At 35.0% G+C, this 23,084-nt stretch overlaps 3 protein-coding genes across 5 annotated transcripts in view; 1 reads left to right on the top strand and 2 right to left on the bottom strand.

Moving 5' to 3' along the window:
• Positions 1-1,695: 1,695 nt before the first annotated feature.
• On the bottom strand, positions 1,696-3,480 carry LOC137580612 (beta-Ala-His dipeptidase-like). The gene has a single exon (XM_068294711.1). It carries the CDS (start codon positions 3,478-3,480, stop codon positions 1,696-1,698), a length of 1,785 nt encoding a protein of 594 aa, XP_068150812.1.
• A 126-nt stretch (positions 3,481-3,606) lies between these two features.
• LOC137580611 (cytosolic non-specific dipeptidase-like) lies at positions 3,607-5,388 on the bottom strand. Its single transcript, XM_068294710.1, has one exon. It carries the CDS (start codon positions 5,386-5,388, stop codon positions 3,607-3,609), a length of 1,782 nt encoding a protein of 593 aa, XP_068150811.1.
• A 2,245-nt stretch (positions 5,389-7,633) lies between these two features.
• Positions 7,634-23,084, top strand: part of nompC (no mechanoreceptor potential C) — a 30,208-nt gene continuing 14,757 nt past the window's right edge. For all 3 annotated transcript variants that reach the window (XM_068294423.1, XM_068294424.1, XM_068294425.1), the window contains exons 1-5: positions 7,634-8,708; positions 11,552-11,653; positions 17,665-17,766; positions 20,154-20,270; positions 22,451-22,543. In XM_068294423.1, coding sequence (XP_068150524.1) covers positions 8,325-8,708; positions 11,552-11,653; positions 17,665-17,766; positions 20,154-20,270; positions 22,451-22,543 — 798 coding nt within the window. In that variant the 5' untranslated portion in view covers positions 7,634-8,324. The remainder of the gene's footprint in view (positions 8,709-11,551; positions 11,654-17,664; positions 17,767-20,153; positions 20,271-22,450; positions 22,544-23,084) is intronic.

The raw sequence follows: 23,084 nt of genomic DNA, 5'->3' as shown, positions 1-23,084 counted from the left end.
ACCATTCAGTTGTCAGCAATTTTTGTCCCAATCTACTTGTCGTAAAAACTGATAAGATAAGAAAAATAATAATAATTGGTTAATTAAGCAAATATTTCGATTATTCGTATTGGTTTTTCTACTCCGATTCCCAACAAAAATATAATATTTCTTTAACATTTTGCTTGTCGTTTAATAATAATGCAAAAATTGTCCATAATTTTGAAATCTTTCAATTATAGGGTATGCCTCAATCGTTGTCTCGATCTTATTTTCTAACTCGTTTTTGTGTTTATTTATTTTTTTTTATGTTATGGCTTGACTATTCAGTTTGCTTTTTATGTTTAAGCAAAAGCTTTCTTCACATCGTTAGAAGTAGGGTGATTCTAAGAAACAGCTGGAAGAAACAGCTTTAAAATGCACATTTTGAGCAATTTTTATAATAATATTTTCCTGAATAATCCAACTGATAGTACCTACATATGTATATATTATATGCACTTAAATATAAACGAATTTCATAAGCTTATTCTTAATGGTATTGGATGGACTTTCTATAGTGTTGTTGTTGTCTGGTAAACATTTTTTTGTTGGACCTAGCGCAATTTTATTTGTCATCTTATCAGCAAACAGCTTTACGTATCAGTCTGGAAGACTTGTTATATGTATTCAGTTTCTTAACCTTGTGCTCTTATCTCTGACAATGAGACGACAAAAACTTTGGAATACCCTAAAGGAAAGAGGATATTAGTGATTAGATAGCGGGATGTAAGAAATTCAATCTTTGAAAGTTTCGTTTAGCAACTTGCAAAAGATTAGTCTAAAATTAATTAATAATGTTTTGGAAAACTTGATCAATTTATAAATAATGCTAACTAAACCAGATGTCGCATTTTTCGATCAACAAACAAAGCTAAAATAAATTTAGCTATGGTTTCCCTTAGAAATTCTTAAGGAACGCTCTTCATTTACCAAGGAGCAAGAAATGTTTCCGAAAGTTGCGACGTGTCATCCAATTTAGATATTTTGGAATAAGAAAAAGAAATGGTCATTGAAATTTCATAGATATTTCTAAGATTTTTCAACTAAATCCAAGAATTCTGACAGTAGAATTGATAAAGAATAAATAAATTTATAAATACGAGTGAATTTGGAGTAAAGTTTTTTGTTGGACATATTTAATTTACTAGTCTTCATAGTATAATGAATTCAGAATTCAGTTCAAACATTTTAATTAAGCCTTTTTCGAAATTTGTCAAATATTTCAAGCCTATTTCAATTATATTTTATTGGATTTAGCCAGGTATAGAAGTTCATTTTTTGAATATTATTTATTCGAATCAATTCACTGAAAGCTAAAGTTAAAGGATTTTCAATCAAATTGTTTGAGTAAAACATTTAATGATATTATGACTATATTATGACTTCCTTGCAGATATTGGATACAGGTAACCTTATTTATAAGGATTAAATCATAAGACCCTGTTTTAAGGACATTAAATTATTAGAACTTAATATTGCACTTTAATTTAATTAATTTAATAATAGTTTCAGTTAGTTGAAAAAAGTATCGCTATATATGGCATGGAGATTCCAAAGTCAGTTTGCATAACTAAAAGAAAGTTTGTTCTATGGTTAATTTGATTTGAAAATATGTAACTTTAAAAGGCAAAAGATTCGTCTAGAGATTGTGACAATTGAGCAAACCAATTACTTTCAATCAAGTTTCCTCCGCAGCTTATTTCCGAACCGAATATAATTCGAATCGGGCTTCTCCCCACTGGATTCCAGGGTAAACAGTTTCTGGTTCTGTTCCCAGGCATCCAGTTCATGGATGCCAATGGCAACGGATGGCTGACGATGCGCTATCATGGACATGAAGTCCAATGCGGTGTCGTTACCGCTTTCAAAGCAAAAATCTTCAACCACATCGCACTTGCAGCCGGGCGGTCGAAAGGAAATTTCATACATAATGTTCACAAAAAGATCGACGTTTTGAAAATACATTTCCTGTGGCAGACTCTCATTCGGCCTGCCGGGTTGCGAGTGAATGGAGCTGAAGGGCACACCCACGGAAAAGGCATGGGGCATACAATATTTACGCATTACGTTCACAATGGGCAGAGTAACACTTAAATTATCGGGTATAACCGCTTTGCAATTGAAGACTCGCTTAAAGGCAGTTCCAACGGTCTCTGTGAAAGGATTCCCTCGCGTTTCATTCAACGGTGGCATCTTATCAATCACACGCAAGTCAGCAGTGTGAACACATTTCAATTGGCGATAAGCTTCATCGAAATGGGACTGAATGAGATATATAACATACCGAAGACTTTGTTGGGAAACTACTTTAACCGAAAACTCGGCCATACAGTGACTGGGAGTGCGTAGGGTCCTTAAACTATCGGAATTAAAGGTCTTCACTTTGTGTATTGAGATGCTTGGCATGCACCAGCGATGCTTGAGAAATTCTGGTCGTGATTGCTCATGAGGTAGACGCTTAATATCCTGTGATTCTTTCAACTCCATGGGGCCGGATTCTATTTTACACAAGATATTCCAATCGTTTTGCGTCAGAGGTGTGACATGTCTTTGCAAATCTTTCACCAGGCTGCCTTTTTTGGGATCCATCAGAGTGTTGAGAAGTAGACACATCTCAGACATCGGATCGGATGGAAATGCTGAAGATGGCAAACTTAATGGATCTGTATCTCTGGCATAGACATTCAAACTGAAGTACACGTAGCCACTGTAACTACTGATGAGCATGGGTACTTTTTCGGCTATCCAGTAGTTGGTGCAGAAAAGAATTAAGTCCACTGATTGAAAAAACTCCTGACGTTCCTCTATCAATTGCCGCAAGCCACGACTGTTTTGATAATGATTGACTTCGATCACCAGACGCACATTGACTGGAATATCCGTGGTATCAGTTAGCCACGAATCGATGGCTTGTATCCATGCCAATATTGGCCCCTTTGAGGTAGCCAATCCCTGGCCAAAGAGCAAGTCATCCTCCTCGATTAACTTAAACGGATCATGTTTCCATTTCCCTAGGTCCTCAATGTCTGGCACATCTACATAACCGTAAAACAAGACCACATTCTTGATTGGTGTTGAAAAATAGTTGGCAAAAAGTACATATTGCATGGATAAATTCCCTTCATTATCCTTTGGCTTAATCTCAACTACATCGACCTCGAATTCACGTTCCTTTAGGTATTGAGCCAAGCGATCAATTATCTGTTTATTCTGCTTGTCATATTGTGCATCACTGGATATCGATTTGATTTTTATTATATTACTCAACTCCTTAAGGAATTCTTCGCTTCGCATGTACATGTTGTCTTGAACCTCCTCCAGATCGACTTCAGTCACAGGTTGGCGATCTTCCAAGGGTAAATCTGAGATGCACATTTCACGCTCACAAGTACAATTTTTACGTTCCAAGGCATCTGGCACAAAGATGCCGCAATTCTTGTGATCACCCCAACAAATCATTTTGGAATTTAGAAAATTTTTTGCGTTTTATTCCGAATCGAAATGAATGTATGTACAAATAAGTCACAAATCAAATACCGAATAATGTAAAAAGGAAAGCCAATTCAGAGTTGAGCAGACTTGTACTTAAAATCTCTCATTCGAACCAGCGAGTGGTTCTTGATCTTTCTTCTTGCGCCTAAATGGCATGCATAGGAACCTTTTCAATGGGCTTTCCGTTTCATCAGGGCCTTTGACCTTGACGGAGGTTTGTGATAACTTTGGTATTTGTAGTTTCATAGCTTTACGTGTGCCAGATGGCAGCATAGTTGTCCGAGCAGCTTCCAAAATTTCAGCGTTACCACGTCGATTGCAATACTCGTAGATCACATCACATTTACATTTCGCTGACAACATGGACAGTTCGTGCATGAGAGAGGCACAGGTTTTCACATAATTAATAAAACACTCAGCCGGTATGGACTCATTAATGATATCAGAACTGTCCACGCGTTGAGTGTAAGGCAAAAGTATGATGGGTTTTTTAACATGTTTGCAAAAGAGACTTGCAATAGGCAGACAGGTGACAATGCTCGATGTCAGCTCTGGTTTGAAATAAAATACATTCTCAATGGCCCTTATCGTGGCTTTGGTGAATCGGTTATCAAAAGGCCAGCTGTATGGATCACAAGAGTCCAAGACGTAAGTTCGCAGAATTGTATTCATTTTTTGCTCTAAGTGCTTGCCATATAAGTAATCTTCGACATAGCCCTGCACCTTCTGGACCTCCTGATTGGGTACGAGTTTAATTGAAAATTTCGCCAATACAGTCATTGGCAGCATGGTCGATGAGCCAGGACGACTAAAACAATTCTCAATGCCATGCATTGTGATATTGGAATGACACCAACGATGCTGCAATAGCTCAGCCTTGCCCAGTTCATAGCGAAGACGCCTTATGTCCAGCTTATCCTTGTAGTCGTAATCACTGAAAGCAGCCGATTCCAAGAGTTCCCATTCGTGGTGCAATAAGGGCTTGACCATTTCATTGACTTGGGTTATGCGTAACTCTTGACGATTATCTACCAAACTGTCCATCAAATGGCAGACATCGGTCATGGGTTCATAGACCAAACCACCAGCTAGGCCGCCCTCTAAATGCTTGTCTGCACCACGCAACTCCATCCCAAAGGTGGCCCAACCTGCCAGACTACAACTTATGACAGGACCCTCATCGTTCATCCACGAATTGTTGCCAAAGACTATTACGTCGACATCCAGAAAGAAGTTCTTTTTTATGTCCATATATTGCTGGAGCCCAGCGCTGCCCATCTCATGCATAGTTTCGACTATAATCTTTACATTTATTGGCAAGTCTTGATGCTGTTTTAGCCAGCATTCAATGGCATTTAGCCAACAGACGGTCATGCCCTTACCCGTCGTGACACCACGACCATAGAGTAAACCATCACTAATTTTCAACTCGAAAGGATTACTCAGCCAACCATCATACATTTTGGCCTTTGCTACATCCAAATAGGTATAGATCAGCAGCGTATTCTTCGTGGGCGATGAGAAGTAGTCGGCAAAGAGCACCTTCTGCAAGTGATCACTACTGCAGACCGAACGACTTAAGTTGATCGTATAATCATCCACATAAAATTTCATTTTCTCCAGACGCTCACGCACCATATCCAAGGCATCCAAACACTCCGGCATATACTGCACGTCCGATGAAATGGTTTTCCTTGCCACATAATCTTCCAGTTCCTCAACGATCTTGTCAGTCGTGTGATCGATCTCGGTCAGCACTTGCCAGAATTGCCTTTGCATCTGTAGACTGTTGCGTTCCACAGGCTTTCGTAGATGCATCTGACAATTCTCACAATGGCAGGCAGTTGGCGGTTCCAATTGTGAGTTATCCTCCATATTTTCATTCGGACGTTCCCATCTAGAGCGCCGAGAAGCTCGCGAAGCGCTTCGCGTCGAAAATCTTCTCGATCCTCTCGAGCCTCTCATTTGGAATTCTTTTTCTTTTAAATTTTCTTGACTAAAAAATTTTTAAAAACAAATTTTGATAATTTTTGTTTATTTGTTCAAAGACAACTAAAACATTTAATCATTTTAATTCTAATCAAGCTTTAACTTAAACCGAAAGATTTGGGAAAAATCTTTTGCTTTCAAAAATAAATGTTCAGTTTTGATTCAAGACTTTCATAATGAAAGAACAGTTTTACACATTACATCTTAAACTGATAACAGTGAGATTTTTATTTAAGAAGTGTATAATGAAAGGAATGTTTAAAAATTTTTGGTTTCGATTCGATTTCCAGTACTTTTTTGCGTGACCCAAAGCCTCTTAAAAATAAGTAAGTTTGTCCTTAACAATTACAGAATTTGTCTATGATTTCTCCTGCTAAAAGTTGACCTCGAGGCTGTTTATATCCAAGCTTTGTCACAGTTCATAAATGTTTATGGTAAATTGTATAATTCTCACTAAGTTTTGGCTTTAAAATGGTCATGGATAGAATCTGATAGAACTTAGATATAGTTCTATATACAGATAAGTTGGTCATTCTTTTTGGTGCATATAAAATAATATTTGTTCAAGTTTGTTAAGTCAATCTGAGAACCGACTTATAAGTAAGGTTTGATATTTTAATATTTTTAGACTTTTACGTATGTTTTGTTTGGATATATATTTGATCACATCTTTTGTTGGACAAAATAGACGACAAATTACAAATAAAATATATTAGGAAACAAAAATTAAAAACACAGTTTTTGTTTTGGAACTAGAGTCGTCAGAATCAAAAAAAAAGTTAATTTATTATTAAATTTTTGCATGTTTTGTGCCAATTATTTCTGTATGTACCTACATGCAATTTTAACTATTTATATTTTATCTATATAAAATATCTTCAATGTTTTTATTTTATTAACTTCAACAACTAAATTTTACTGAACTATTCATATTTAGTTAGGAAATTTCCCATTATAAATCCTAGATGAGAGATTAAAAAGTATTATTAAAATAAAACAAAAAAAGAAGCCAATTCGGGTTACGCCGAAGTTTATATACCCTTTCGAATGCAGGTCATTATAAATTGTTTATAAATTTGATTGAATAAGTTTTGTCTTTTTCAAATTCTTTTGGATTTTATAAGATTTCTATATTAAGCCTACTTCAATTTTTCTAAACTTCTATTGATTGTGAAATATACATATGAATAATGTTTTTCGATCGCTGGTTTTATGCAAGCTATGTATGTATATGTTAGAATAATCTTGATATCATTTATGCAGTGAAATACTTTTAAATCGACACATCTGAGTAATTTAATAATACCACCAAAAGTGATATAATAATATAAAATAGTAACTTCAAGACAAAGATTCTTATGTCTTTTACCAGAAATATTAATAACAAATGTTTATTTGTAAGACAACCCCTATCACATAAAGAATATTGCAATTGATTGATATATGGTTAGTGTGAATAATTGCCAAGATATACACACTAACTTTAAAAACAACAAGCCCATTAGAAAAGATTAATTCAAGTCAAAGCCATAACACAAAAAAAAAAGAATATAAATCAATTTCATAAGTAGATTTGAAATAAGGTCTTAAAGCTCTCGAAATTATTGTGAAATCTTTGTGATAGACTTGAGTAAGCTATGGCAATAAAAAACTTTCAGTTTCTATGTCTTATTAAATTAAATTCCGCATTTCTTTAAGTAGATTTATTGTGGTTTAAGTATTTTGAGAGTCACTGTATTTTAACTAATTAGCTTGATCGTTTAAATTGCTTAGCTTTTGCATATATCTCCTTGGCTAATCATCGAATGCAAATGAGAGAGCAACAAAAAAATAAAAGTCAATTTTAAATAGAAAGAGTATAATTTGGGTAAGTCAGTTAGTGGCATGTTTTGTTTACTTTTTGGCGCCAAAAACTATGTCAAAAACTATTAGAGGGGTGCCAAATGAGCAATGGGATGGGAGATGAGGGATTCAACAATTGTAAACAAACGCTTGCGCCGAAGTTTTGGCGTCCTTCTTCGGGAAAGTTTCTTTCGTCAGGTTGCCAAGGTATTTAGTTGCTGGTGTTTCTCTCGCAGAATGGGAGAATAAAGTTTTCAGCTGGCAAATCAGAAACTCACAGACGCTCGTGGCAGACGGTTGTATAGAATCGCGAGCTTCCCGTTCATAGAAGTGCTAACTGAGAGCAATGGTGTAACAAGGGGAAGCAAAATAGAAAGTTAAAGTAAAGTAAAGCAAAGTAAAGTCAAGCAAAAGCAAAGTAAAGAGGGAAATTCTTGCCGTTAACGCACACGCAACCAAAAACCATAAAGAAGGGCCAAACATATAAATTTTTGTGTAGTAAAAGTGAAGAAAGCAAGAAAAGAATCAAAGTGGAATTATAATGGTAAAACGGATGTGGATGTGGCTCAAGCCCAAGGAAACCTTCTAAAAAAGAAGAAGAAGAAGAAGCAGAAGAACCAGTTTTTGGTAGTGTTTGTGTGTTTTGTTGTTATTGTGTTGCCAATGAAAATGCAAATTGTTGGTAACAAATATTGGTAAAAATGCGGAGGCCAAAAGAATGTGCGAAATAAGCGAACAACCCGAAAGTATGCAACAAAATTTTGATCGAGTCACGTGCGAAATCAATAATAATAATCCAACAAGGATTCAACAAAATGCCAAGATAAACAACATTTAAAAAGCAAAACTAAACTTGAAATTGCAACACGGCAAAAACAAATTGCGATATCTTCTCCACTCCCCCTTAAGTTGTGTGTGTGTGTGTGTTGTGTAATGGACTGACTTGCATAGAGAAAGTCCATTGAAGAACCAGCGGCAACATGTCTCAACCGCGCGGCGGACGCGGTGGTAGCCGCGGCGGTGCCGGTGGTGCTGGCGTGGGACGTAAGACGCCATCCTCATTGACCGGCCCACCCGATGATTCCACAACGCCCAGCGAACGTGCTACACCAGCCAGCAAAGCCGATTCCGATCCCAAGGATGATAGTTCCAGCAATGGCGATAAAAAGGATACGGATATATTTCCAGCACCGAAACCGCCAAGTGCCGGTGCCTCTATACGGGATACGGCCAACAAGGTGCTCGGCCTGGCCACAAAAAGCGAATGGACACCCATCGAAGCGGAACTCAAGAAACTGGAGAAATATGTGGCCAATGTGGGTGAGGATGGCAATCACATTCCATTGGCTGGGATACATGATATGGTAAGTACATGATGACTAACTTCTTTGGAGCAAAAAGGAAGTACAAGTTGTATTTGGTTTGTAAAATCAATTTTGAGCCAACATAAAACAAGGTACAGGTACAAGGCGAAGGCAATAGTTGGAGCACAGTGGTTAAAACTTTACGAAAAACTAAAAGCTATAAGAATTATGTTCCCATAAGCAAAGGAATACATAATTCATAATTTGAAAAAGAATTCTCAGGTTGACTAATTTGAATAAGATATTTTGAGATAAATTTGTTAATTTAGTTTTGAATAGAGAAATAGGAAAATGAATATAAATTGAACAATATATTCTACACCGTATCAACAGAACATATTATAAATTCTATAATTTTTAAAAATCCTGCTAACAGATAAGCCAAAACGTAGTCCTATATTATTTCTTTAGAAAACAAAGAATTTTCACTTGATTAGAAATATTTTCTAGGGCAAAATCACTTTCTGACAATTTCAAATCATTCCTATGCCACTGTATGTCGCCCTTATCAACGTCGCTTGGTGGCGGCGGCGGCATTTTCATATTTGGTTGTTTACCAACCAAAATAACGGAACAGTAGCCAAATAGTTAGTTAGTTATTTGATAGCGCGTCCCAAATGTTTCGCTGCCAAGGCAATGAGGCGCCCAAGTCCTGCCACAAGTTGCTAACCCGCCCACCATTACCCCTTACTCCTTACTCGTAGCGATAAACTCATAAAAAACATCGAAATTGAAGCGCTTCGATTTCAATTTACCATAAAAAAAAACATACCTATATCAGAAAAAAAGAAGGAAAAAAGTCATTCACATAAAATTAGCGTTGCATAGACACAAATGGCAATAAAATGCAAGAAGAAGAAAGTCGAGACGACAAGAAAACAAGAGAAAATAAAGGAGAAATTGGAAAACAACAAGAAGCAAAATCATCGAAGCAGTAGCAGAGTGAAGAGAAGAAAAGGGTTTTCTGTCTTCCTGCAGAAGTTCGGCCGAGTGTCGGCTAGACTAGATATTTGCATAAATATAGCCCACAAACTATGTTAGAAGCTATTTTTGCCTTCAGTTTATTTTCAGAGAATCATTCTCCAGGGCCCCTTTTGGGCCATGTTTTTATGATTGTGTACTTGATTCGGTTATAATTATGAAAATTGCCTCAAAGTCGAACAAAACCCCAAACCATTATGGGGTGAAGAAATGTTTAACCCACAGAGCTTATCAGCTCAAATGTGTGGAAGAATGCGGCACGGCCATGGGCAAAATGCAGGAATAATGATGATTATATTTAAGAATAATTGGGTTACAAGGTTTTTCAATAAAAGAATTTCTTTAGTTTTCTTTATTATTGACTAATAGAATTTTAAGGCCTGATTAAACTAAAAGAAGAATAATTGTTAATTAAATAGAACTTTTGTTTTTATTAAAGGTTTCTAAATTGGGAATTGGAATAAAACCTGCTTATATTAACATTATTTTATACAATTTTTTAAATCTTTTCTAAAGATAAAGAGGCTCTAGTTTGGGAGCATTTACTGTAAGGAAGAATATCCTATTCATTAGACATTACTAATGCTATTTTCCACTAGGTTTGATTAAACTTAGATTTTGGTTTATGTTTTTTGTTTAGATAACACACAAGTGTATATATAACCAATAAGAGTAATAGAAACAAATAAGAGCAAAAGAAGGAAACAAAACTGATTAGGTTTATTTGATAGTCCCTGCTTAAGGTTTGATTAAACCATTTGAGAGACTTCTGAAAAACTTTTCTGTTGTTCTATTACTCTATGAAGCTTCAATAGTTCCTTTTTACCTTTCTTTATATACACACAGACAGGACGTATCTTTCGTTTCCTACTTTTAAAAGTATTTGGCCTTTAATAGTTTATGCAAAAATGTTGTTTCAATATTGTCATACATAGAGTTAGAAGGAGAAGAATTTGCTTAGAACTGACAGCAAAAGCCAATTAAATATGACTAAAGGAAGACTCTACCGACGATAAAAAAGTAAATTAACGAATATGACTTTAAGTTCTGTTTCTTTTTAAAGTTAAGTTGTAATTACAAATAACAGTTGCCTCTAATAATAGCTTTAATTACAGAGAAATTTAACTAGCTAATAGCTATTGGTACCTAAGCCAATTTGTCTTGTATTCAAATAGTAAAAATATTTATAAATTTTTCATATTTAATATATATGTTTCTCTCTTCTTATGCAGTGGCGTAGCCAGAAAATTTTTTGGGGGGGTTAACATGTTTTAGGATCAAAGATATTGAATTGGCTGAATCAATTTTATAAGAAATGAACCAATTTTCGGGGGGGGTTTTATCCCCAAAACCCCCCGTTACTACGCCACTGTTCTTATGTCATTTCTTAAGATTTTGTTAATAACAAGCAAAGAAGTTCTTAATTCCGATTTATATAGACCAAATTTATACCAGACAAAATTCAACGTTTCAAAGTCAGTAAAAATTAAATTGATTTGAAAAATATGTTTAAATATTTTCCTCATTTGATCATATTTGTGCAATATTTTTAAAATATTTAAATTAATCATCAATAAACTTATAAAATTAATATTAATTAACTGCGTAAACATATGAGAATTGACAATTTATAGTTTTAAGCGTTCGTAATTGAAACATTAATAGATTAATTTTTGATTGATAAGATTCTATCTCTATCCATCTATCTATTATCAAATAAAACTTATTAAATACATTTCACTTGATACTTTTTCTGAAGAAGTTTCATTTAACTAAGTTAGCTATTGCCTAAACTTACCTTCCAGTTCTAGTTTGATCTTTTGTTGATATGTAAATTATTTAATTTTTGTTTTGTTTTGCAGAATACCGGCATGACCCCTTTGATGTTTGCAACCAAGGACAATAGAACCGCCATAATGGATCGCATGATTGAACTGGGTGCCGATGTGGGTGCTAGAAACAATGTGAGTACAAACGAGTGTGTGGGACTCCCCCAGAATTTAAAGAAACCTCCAACTAGCGCAATATATTAAAGAAATCGCTGTTGAAATGGGAATGGCGAGAGCGAGGATGAAGGGTGTAGGGTGGAGGGGAAAAAACACCGCTAAAATTGTGTCAAATCAATAAAAACCGCATAATTAAATCTCATACGGGGGCGTCAATGGTATTCAGGCATTTGCTGGCCGCACGCGCACCTCAAGGCACAAGGCGGGAAAAAACGCTGGGTCAACCGAACTGAGATTGGCCAATGGTCGTCGAATTGAGTTAAGTTAAGTTAAGTTGTTATTGGGTGTAGTAGACCACAACAGGCACATATCAGCAGGGGAATTTCGTCAACATATTAATCAGGGATTTGTCCAAGCAATATCCCATTGTCCCTTCAAGTGACTTTGTCACTTTGTCAGTTATTTTTAGATTGTGGACTGTGAATCCCAACACACAAATGAATTAATAATGAAACTAAAGAATTTTATTACATCTATTTTAATTCTTTTATAAGCAATGCCTTTTGGCCATTGTGAGATATGGCCTTTGCCTTTGCCTTTACCTTCGCATGCCGCAATTACTTAGCGCAAAATTTCACTTCAATTGACCATATAACATATGTGTTTGTGTGTGTGTGTGTGTTACTTATGCGATAAAAATCCTTGACCTAATTACAAAATAATTGTTGCCAAAAAAACCCAGACTAGCGGCGAATTAAATTACCAAAACAAACACAGAAAACTAGGCGAAAAAGAGAAGTCAAAGTAAATCAAAATCAGATGGCAGTGTGCAGGAAATGTTAAAGGTAATTTTTGAAAGAAAATAAAGATTTGGTCAAAGTAATTCGTGTTTTTCTTCTTTTTCGTTGTTATAGAATATCCGAAGTGTAGCTACACTTTTGTAACTTTTCGAATGGGCAGGTGAAGGTGTAACTTTTGCTAAGTGAAATTGAAATGTTGATGAGGAAACTGTAAACTAATTTAAAAATAATTTTTTTATTTAAATTCTTGGTCTTGGATTCTTGGTCACTATCAGCAGTGCAATACTGAGAGTTCGCTAGGAGATTAGATTCGACCAAGTTTTGAGTTTAAAGTTCTGTTTCCATTTGATCTGATTGTTAGAGTATAAGTTAGCCAACAATCGAATACGTTAAAATGTTTTATCCATTGTTCCTTTTACTGCGCATTTATGCTTTTTAAGATGCATTTCAAGTTGATTTGTTGAGCAACTTTAATAACTATAATCATATCATTATCCATCATCAGTCAATTCAGTCTACCCATGCATTAGGCATCTTAATTTGCCAAATTAAACTCGTTGGCGGTAAATCAAAACAAACGAAAAACCAGTTAATATATATAATCTTTTTAATTAAGTATTTTTGAGTTTATGCTTAATTAAAAAAGACTAACGTCAATGAGCAAACAAGTTCTAAAAAGTACTACGTTTTTATAATTATAATAATATAAGAGACTGCACAATTTTTTAATATATTTTTCACCTTTTTATTACCAGTAGCTTAGTTGTTGGGCTTAATATTTTGACTTCACTTAAAAGTTAATACAAAAGACGAACTATTCAAAGTAAAAGTTAAGGATTTACCAGCAAAACTCCTTATTTTTGCTACAAAACACTATTCAAATAATATTTCTCATAGAGAGGAAATTTATTCCTTTGTGTGAATAAGTTCAAAAAGTTTTCAATTAAAAAATACTTTCTCATTTTTCTTAATGTCACTTTGATTAGAAAGTAGAAACACTTTTTAAGTTAAATAAGCAAAATTAACAACGTAAGACAAGCGATAAAAAAATTGCATGGTTTGCTTTATGGTTTTTTTAACTTACACTCCGATTCATTAAAAAAAAAAAAAAAAAAAACAGTTTATAGTAGGAATCAACTTTATGGCATGACAACAGAACAAAGAAAACATTCTCTAATTTTTGTTTTTGAAATAAAGAATGTTATTTCAGTGAGGCTAAAACATAAGTATAAACATTCATTATCAATCTCTCCATTTTCTAAAACTAAAAATAAATTGTAGATAGAATTATAAGATGCTAAGGCTTAAGTTTTGCTTCAAGTGTCTATAAGATATACTAGACAATATCGATCATTTCGATGTGACGTTCATATTTTCAACACCTATTTTTGTTTTGTCTCAGAGAGTAAAAAAAGTGGCATGCCAACTTGTAAGGGTGTTCAAAGTTATTCAAACATCGCGTAACTGAAACTTTCACTAAATTGTCACATAAAGTGCATTACATTGTTTGCAACTGCAAAAAACAACTAAAACTAAAGTTATTTAACAAGATGTTTAATGAGTGCCTTGTAACTTTTTTTAGTCCATAATTTGTTAATCTAATAGTTAGGTCTTAAACTTTAATTGACTAATGTTTGAAGGTTTTTTTGTGAGCCAAACCCAAGTACACACTGTAATTTGTCATGGCCCTTATTTCTATCATTTTAATTCTTTTAAGAGTAATTAGAAAGTAAATGTACTTGAAATAACGTCTCACCTAGAAGATGTTATCACATGGCTAAGAGCATTTATGATCTGCAAAACTTAATGAATTAAAATAATGACCTACCCAGTTAGACCTTAGCATTTCAACTTGCCATTTATATGTACATATATCTTTCTTTTTAATATTCTTAATTTTGCCACTAAAACTAATTCTACCTCAACACGAAACACACTCGAATTGTAAAATTCAGCGAAACTAGATGATGTAAGTGGCAGAAACTAATTAACATTTTACAGGGCGTATAAGGATGGGATGGCCGTGTCATTTTGATGGGGCGGTACTTAGCCATGTGGCAGAATATGGTAGCATTTTGCATTTGCAACTTAAAAGCCAATTAATCAAGCACATGACTTCCCCGAAATACGCCCAGAATTTCTAGTGGGGCCTGACCTTTTTGGTCAAAGGCAAAAGGCAGGACCTCGAAGGCGTCGCGTTTGGAGCATGCCAACTTCCGTTATATTTTTATGGCCAATTGCGTCATTAATATGCAATTTTAATTAAAACCGACTTCAAGTACTTTGAAGGTCGCACACTAAGCCGATGACAGCGTGAAAATCTCTTGAGTTAATTTGTCAAATAGCATTTTCTTTTGTGTTTTGTTTTGGTGCGTGTGTCAACTGAATTAATTAACAGAGCATATGCAAAGTCACATGCAAAACTCTGACATCAGTTCGTCTTCCTTTGCCAGCTTTTCCCAATTATTCTTACATATAGTACTTACATTTTTTGTTTTGAAGAAGGTGTGTGACAATGCAAAGTAATTGCTGCTGTTGCTCAAAATGACTTCATTTTGCAAAAAAGGGGCGTCAACTTTTCTTTGACTCTAAACGAAATCTGGGTCGCCTATGCCACCCACCAAAACACCCACCCACAACCCAGCCCTCACTTACCTCAACTCCTTCTATGGCTGGTAAAAAAATGTGCTGGAAAATTTTACGCTTCCGTTTTTGTTTTGTTTCCGGTTTTTGCTTTCATTCCGTTGCGAGCCAAACTAGGTTTTTTTTCTTCAACTATAAAGGCTTGAAGCATATGCATATCTTCCATATAGATACAGGTGAAAGCTATCTATGTAAGAGTGTATGCAAAATAGGAGCGTGAAATATTATCTGTCTTCTATGTTTGGTTGGCATTGCTTTCCTTTACCACAAGTTGTCTTCCATTCTTCGACCCGACAGCTGCATGGAGCAAAAGTCCTTCGCTTGGCTTCTTTGCCTTTGCCTGGACATGTGTCAAAGACGTCGACCTAAGCGTTTTTCGCCTACTTCATTTCGGTCTTCTATGCCGTTTGCCGCATATGCAAATTAGAGCAAAACCAAAACACACAACAAAAATACATAGAGCGGGCTAAAGCCAGAAATAGCCACAAATAAACTACAACCCGCAAAAGTAATTCTCAATGACCAACAGGGGTAACGAAATCTTTTTACCCTGCAAAAATTGCTATTCTCAAGAGCTCTCACAATCTAATTATATGCTTTTCCAATGTAACTTTCTGATGTTATCATCTATCTCAAGTTATACTCAAGTCGAGTACTTAGAGTTTGACGTATTTCAACTTATTTTTAGTTAAGTAGCAAACACAGAATAATGACCCTCATAAAACTAACAAGCTTAAGTGTTTGTTTTTTAATATGTTTTTGTAAACATTAGAATCTTTATTAACAATTTTGAGAAAACAATTTCATATTTTTTATCATCTGAATTAGTCAATATCGCTTACACATATTAAAAAAAAAACATTATTTATTTGAAAATTTTGAGTAAAGGCAAAAATAATAGACTAATGTGGATCTTATGACAAGTAAGGGCAAATTTAATAGATGTCCTTTTTGCTAGCCCCTAGGATCTTAATTTGGAAAGTAATTTTATATTTGTTTAATATAATAAACTAAATTCATTTAATAGCTTTTTTCGTTACTGTCTTTTTTTATTTCTTAAAAATGTTCTTTGTTATTGTCTTCTTTTATCATATTTTTGTCTAAAATTCAACGAACATACCCAAAAAAAAAAAAAATAATGATACTAATGTTACATAATAAATGCTTGGAATAGACAGCATTACACAAAGTTTTGGATAAGTAAAGTTGGTATATCTTTAGCCTCATCTGAAGTTAAAATTAAGTTTATCACTTGGATAAAAAACTGAATTGACTATGTTTAAAAATAGAGAACAGAACTTTCAACAACACGTTTCAATTTATTTCAAAAATAGATAGAATAGATAGATTTTTGTTACTACAAATAAAAGCATACTTTTCGGCATAAATAAATAAATCTCAAATAGTAGATACTAAGGCTTTAGTAGAATTAACTCCCATATAAACAAATGAGATAGAATGCACAATCGTGAATTCTATTCACATAAAACATAAAACATTTAAACTATTAAAAAACTGGTTTTTATATCTCGGATATGAAAACATAATGTCCATAATAACTCGAATGGATGAAACTATTTTGATAGCCACAAAGGAAGAGATAATAGTTCTGTTAGACTACTAAAGAATACATTTTTTTAATTATTATCTTATTTTACTAAATAAATCTCAAATATACATAGCTTAGTTTCAATTAACAGCTATAATAACTAGGAAATCGTTCAATTTAAACCTTAATACTTGGAACAAGAAGCATGAATTTTTAAAGGAAATTCTTAGTCTTTATGAAATTTTCAAATTCTAATATTTTATTTGCATGCGACGAAGAAATAATATTCAAGTAAATCGCTTGATTTTATACTCATTTCTTTCTATTAAAAGTCTTTTCGACGGATTTATGTTGGCAACCTCATTGAATACTGTGCAATAAAGAAAACTCACACACACACACACACACTCGCAAAGGCTCACACACACTCACAGCTATAAGTACATACATATGCATATAAAAATAAAAGCAGTTCACTTCCGTTTTGTGGTTTCGTTAGGCGCTGTTGTTGGTTATAAATTAAGCCGACCCACGGGGCGTATGTGTAACATATTGCGTTATGGCTTATTACATAAGGTAACTAATAAATAAAACCCCCAATTCCAAATCCAATTCCGAATTCCGTTTCCTAATTCAGATTCCCTTCATGTGAGTCATTTACGCTCTAGTTGTCGCCGTCACTGATTGTAGAATAATTCGAAAAATGTTCCCCTCTGACGTTATCTTAAAGCATTTTTTTATAGTAATGATTTGGTCAGGGTCATTTTTAGCCTTGGCGTCAATGCAACTTTTGCATGTGGCTGCGGCCATTAAGAGTTGCTGGTCAGCCAGGCCAAAAGTGAAAGTCTGCATGCAAGATTGTGGCTAAGTAATCACCACACCCAAAAGCCAAGAAACCAACACAACCGAAAAAACAAAAAAGCACTAAACCACTCGCATGCAAAGTGAGTAAGTTGACTTTGACCCATTGAGCTGAGAGGGTTTTACCAATGAATTGCAATTGATTGAAACTCATTTTCTTTTCTCTTTCCTTGCAGGATAATTATAATGTGCTACATATTGCGGCAATGTATTCGCGTGAGGATGTCGTCAAATTGTTGCTAACAAAACGTGGCGTTGATCCATTCTCCACTGGTGGCGTGAGTATATCAATATATACATATATATGTATGCATATAGACTTTTATTACGACGAAGAGAAATTTCTCTAATAGCACCCCCCAAATCCAGGCACTTCATTCGTCTTTCGATTTCTTTGACACGTAAGGCGCCGGTTTTCCTCACTCAAACAGTTTAGAATGTAAGCGTATTGCATACCTTTGCGGCATTTGAAAAGCAATTAGTAGACCCATTCTAATATAAACGCATTCTAAACAAAGGTCAGAGACCAAAAAAGCTAAAGAAAGATGCAACTCCGGGTCTTGCATGTGGCTAAAACATGTTTGTCGAGGACCGCCAATTAACTGGCGACAAGGTTAAGTTGGAGTGTTAAGAGTGAGGTTAACACCACGTTTCTAGCCCATTAATTGGCTTTTAGAGAGTCCTTTGGTGGAAAAACCAACAGAAATTGTGCCTAGTACCTACTGTTTATAAGTTTCTTTTAAGTAAGTAAGTAAGGATGAGAAATAGAGAAACTCAAACAGATAAGAAAAGCATTTTTCCAAACTGTAAAGAAAATTTGCAACGTTTCTTAGACTTTTAAACAGTTCTAATAACGAGAGCCATTTTGATAATAAAAGGGCTTTGAAAAAATTCTTTGCAGTATTTGATAATTGAAGTCCTAGACTACGAATGCAGCCCGAATAGAGTTTTAAAACGTTTCCACAGTCCTCCAAACTTTATTAAACTTTATTAGACAAGACAATAATTACAAACTTTTATAATAATCTTCAAACTTTTACAGATTTTTAATAGAAATTCCCAAAGAAATCATTTGCATTTTTTAAAATTCGTAAGTCAACAAAATGAAGTTTTTCTATAAATCTGCTAGTTATGATATTGTAGATGATAAAGCTAATAACTATTAGTTATTGTCCATCATTGCTAGGACAGATAAAAATTTTACTGATAACAACTATTGGTAGAAGGATAAAAAGGAAAAGAAATTAAACAAAAATTTCTAATTTTCTAATTGTTTTGAGAATTTCGTCAAAGTATCGAAACCAGCATCGATTCATTTAATTTGATATCATAAATAAACAGCTAAGTAAATTAAAGTTTCCACTAAAAATAACTTCATTACCTTAAATGGCAAAGGGATTCTACATATCTATTTGGTTATTAGTATAGATATATTCAACCAAATATATGTTCCTATGTATAATTCTTAGATCTAAGGATTCAATGCAATAAAAATACCAATTTTATTGCCTAAAATAATGCGTTAAAATCGTTTTATTATTCCGTTTTTACGCACGTCAGTTAACACCTGTTTTAAGTTAAATCGAATGATTAACGATTCACAGAGTCATAAAATTTTCAGTTTGTAAGAAACGCGTACTCCATTCGTGATCAGGAAATTCCTTTCTTAGCTTCTTGATGGACTTTCTTTCTTAACCAATGTCTCTAACTCAAGATGGCAAACTTTTTCATATGACCATCTGTACTTTCCTTAACACTGCAGTTTATTAATAAGTAGAAACTTTAGATTATGTGTAGTTGAACTTCCCTAAAGTATGCTATAGTTAATTTACTACTCTCTTCGAGGGTATATATTAGCCGCAATGCTTGTCTTACTCCATTTTTTATTGCCTTAGTCTTCGTGTTAGAATTATTTTTTGCCGCAACTGCAGGACAAATTTCTCTATATAAATTGCTTGGGCGTATTCCTTACGAAAATTACAGATGTTTATCGGAAGAAGAGAGTTCACCAAATACGAGGCCGAGAAAGAGAAACAGAGAGAGGGAAGGAGAGAGATGGGAAAACTTTGTAGGAGCAAGTAAGATGGCAATAATTCTCACACACATAGACAGATGTGAAACTTTTGTTTTAGCAACAGAGCAAAAGTTTGAAGTGTTGGTTGTGCTGGCGTGTGTAGGTAAATTGGTGTGGGTGTGTGTGTGTGTAGGTGTAGGAGTGTGCGTGGCAAACTCCAAAGCCAACACCTAGCCAGTTCCAACACCCTCCTAACCTCTCTAGCCCATCAACCCTAACGGCCTGTCAGTGTTAGTTTTCGTTTTTTTTTTTTTTCTACTTTTCTGGTGTTCCTTCTTTTAGTTTTGGGTGCTGTCAATCTGTGATATGAGCTTAGGTGAGGCAAATGGAGTGAGGTGAATAATAAAGAGAAGAGTGACACGAAATGTGCTTATAAACGCAAAAACGAGCCGTGCGCCTATTCAGTAGCAACTTGAATTTTGAAGCGAATGGCAATCAGTTGGCTTTGAGGTGCGAAACATACATATATTAAAAACCAAAAAACAAACAATAAAGTGTGACCAAAACGCCAAGTGCGTGTGTGCCAAAGTGTGACCATTCCATTGTATGATTATCGTATATTAATGTTGAAATTTTTATATCTCGTTGCAGTCGCGTTGTCAAACTGCAGTGCATTTGGTGTCGAGTCGACAAACTGGAACTGCCACAAATATATTGCGAGCTCTTTTGGCCGCTGCTGGCAAGGATATACGTATTAAGGCGGACGGTGTAAGTGTGACCAGGTGTACATATGTGTGAATGAAGTCATGTGCATAGACTTGGCCCACAAGTGTTGCTCCACAAGTGTTGCGCCACAAACCACACACATATCTTATCGAGTTTAAACATAACTCTCTGTCAATACTCTCTCTCTCTCTCTCTCTTATGTCTAAGTTTATGCACTCTTGCTGAAGTACACTCGAAACTTGTGCCAGGCGGTGCCAACGTAAACAAAGGTTTAATAAAAAATCATCAGAAAACAACACACAAAAATTGAGGGAAAAACGTCAAAAACAACAGCAAGAAGCATAAAGCAAACAAATATTGTTGTACGAAAAATCGATAGGCCAAAAGAATCCGTTCGCGGGTAAATGCATTCATGGAATTTATACCTAAATACGGCCAAGAAAGTCCATCAGAAATGAAAAAAGTTGTTTATTTAATAGGAATGCACTTTAAAAAATATATTTATTTAAAAAATTATAGAAATTTTTAGAGTGAAATTGAATGACTTTCACACTTAAACACAAAATGTGAGAAACTTCATTACTTCTAAACTAATTTCTTCTTCTTTTGATTTAAAGATCTTTTGGTTGGTCGATAGTTCCAACTTTTTGTATATATCAGAAAATATCGATAACTATTCGGCTTTAATGTGGAGAAGTTTTTGGTTAAGACGGACTTGGATTATATTTTTGGAGGGCTTACAAAATTCAGTGATTTTTGAGATGGGCATTTCGTTAGATTGACGAAATTTCCAAAATTTCCCTTATACTTTAAGGACTTACTCCAATAATAGTTTTTAGATTTCGAGGATTCAAAATTTTCTGAAATTTTTTAAAGAAAACTTTTAAAAGACATAGCCAAAAGACTGAAGTCTATTTGAGGGTCATAAATTTCTGTAAATTTAAAGCATTATAACACTTAATAGTCTCAAAAATGTAGAGTCGCCCCTCTTACTTATGCCCACTTGTCTTTACTTTGGAATCAAAGGGACATTTCTGTTTCTCCGGGTGCACAACAAAGACACTTACCAAAAAAAATTCAGACAGTCAACTTATTGTTCCACGTTTCTCCACCTCGTCTGATTAACTTGCAGTTGCCTCCTGCTCCTGCTCCTCCTGCCACCCACAAAGTCGTCATTCATTTTGGCCAAAAACAAAAAAAAAGTAACCAAAAAAACGCGGAACTATTTGTCGCATCACGTGCATGGGTGCAAATGCACGGCAATATTTCCAGTACGCACGCAAACCGAGGCGCATAAATTTACTTTCGAGGGTGGCGGATGGGATAAATTGACTATAGCCAGATATTTGCCGATTGATTGTCTAGACAAGAGAAAGAGAGAGATGGAGAGAGAACGAGAGAAAGAGAGAACTCACGATTGTATGTCGATTGTCGAGCCGTGGCAATGGCAAACGGCAACTTGATTTAAATCAATTAGATACTTTCCATCTATTCCTTCCACCTAGACCAAAACTTGCCATCGCCCCCACCACAAGCAAGCCATTCAAGCCATTCCAATCCAATCCGCACCGCACACTTAATGGCACTGTCAAGGAAAATTAGCTGGATAAAGTATTTAGCTTTCGATTCGGCTGGCTGGCTTCTTTTTTTACACACTAGCGCCCAAAATGGTTTAACAATGACAGCGGCACGCACATGCAAAATTCCCGTATTTCTTGTTCGGTTCTCCGGTTCTCCGTTCTGCTCGTTGCCCAACAACAGAATTCCCTCCAAATACATAAACAACCCGAAAAGTCAGGAAGAGGCAATGAATAAAAATAAATATGGGTACATATAAAAAACAAAAGGGGGTCAAGTCGACCATATCTATACATATATATCTACTTACATACAAACAAACAGAAAGAGGTTTGTACAATTATATATGTATGTATGTGTGTAGATATATTGAGTATAGTGGGTTGAAACAATGAAACAACTTGATTTACTTTTCTCCAGTTCAAAGTTCGAGCGAAAAGTTGCGAAACTTTTTTTTTTTTTTTGGCTAAAAATATCCTTAGAAAAACCAAACATGCAGCCGTTAACACTTAAGGCTCGAATTGGCTAATTGGTTATTTATGATTATGTGTGTGGTGTGTGTGTGTAATAGGTGTGTAAGTGTATGTGTGAAAGGGCTTATCTTTATAGCAATTATATAGTTAACTAACCTATCTCTCACCTAGCGTGGCAAAATCCCATTGCTACTGGCCGTAGAGTCGGGCAATCAGTCAATGTGCAGAGAACTATTGTCGGCACAAACGGCAGACCAACTTAAGGTAAGTTTTTTACACTTTATTTCTGCCCACTTATCTATAGGTTAAATCTTCAGGCCATTCATTGCGAATGTCAACTGTCTGCGTATAATTCAAAAATGCAAATAACCCTTCACTACGCACAGCGGAAGTGTCATAAACCGAGTTCAGAAGTTCTTCTGCGTGTGCAACAGTGTGACCCAGCGACATTGACAAAGTTTTTTGCGCAATTTTCAATTTGGCTGGCAGACAAATGAGGAACCCAGAACTCAGAACTCGCAACTTCTCAAGTGCAGCAAATGCGTGTTGATTAAATTAACCGAGTGCAAATAAAAAGAAGGGGCCAAAAAGGGGTTAAAGTTAAAGCCAAAGTTGCTGTTGGATGTTGACTTTGAGCTTGGCACGCAATGGCCCAGACGGCCAATGAAATTTGGGTCAGTGTGTGTTGCAGCTTTAAACAAACTCACAGTGGCTTGTTTGGCGAAAAGTGTTCATGAAGTTTTATTTTTCAAAATGTTTAGGTTTTTTTCAAGTTTGTTTGTCTATGTAATTTGAAAACTGGAAT

The sequence above is a fragment of the Drosophila tropicalis genome, unplaced genomic scaffold (assembly GCF_018151085.1).
Source record: "Drosophila tropicalis isolate 14030-0801.00 unplaced genomic scaffold, ASM1815108v1 contig_845, whole genome shotgun sequence".
Taxonomy (NCBI): domain Eukaryota; kingdom Metazoa; phylum Arthropoda; class Insecta; order Diptera; family Drosophilidae; genus Drosophila; species Drosophila tropicalis.
Note: the sequence above shows the minus strand (reverse complement) of the source record. Positions and strands in the feature narration are given on the sequence as shown.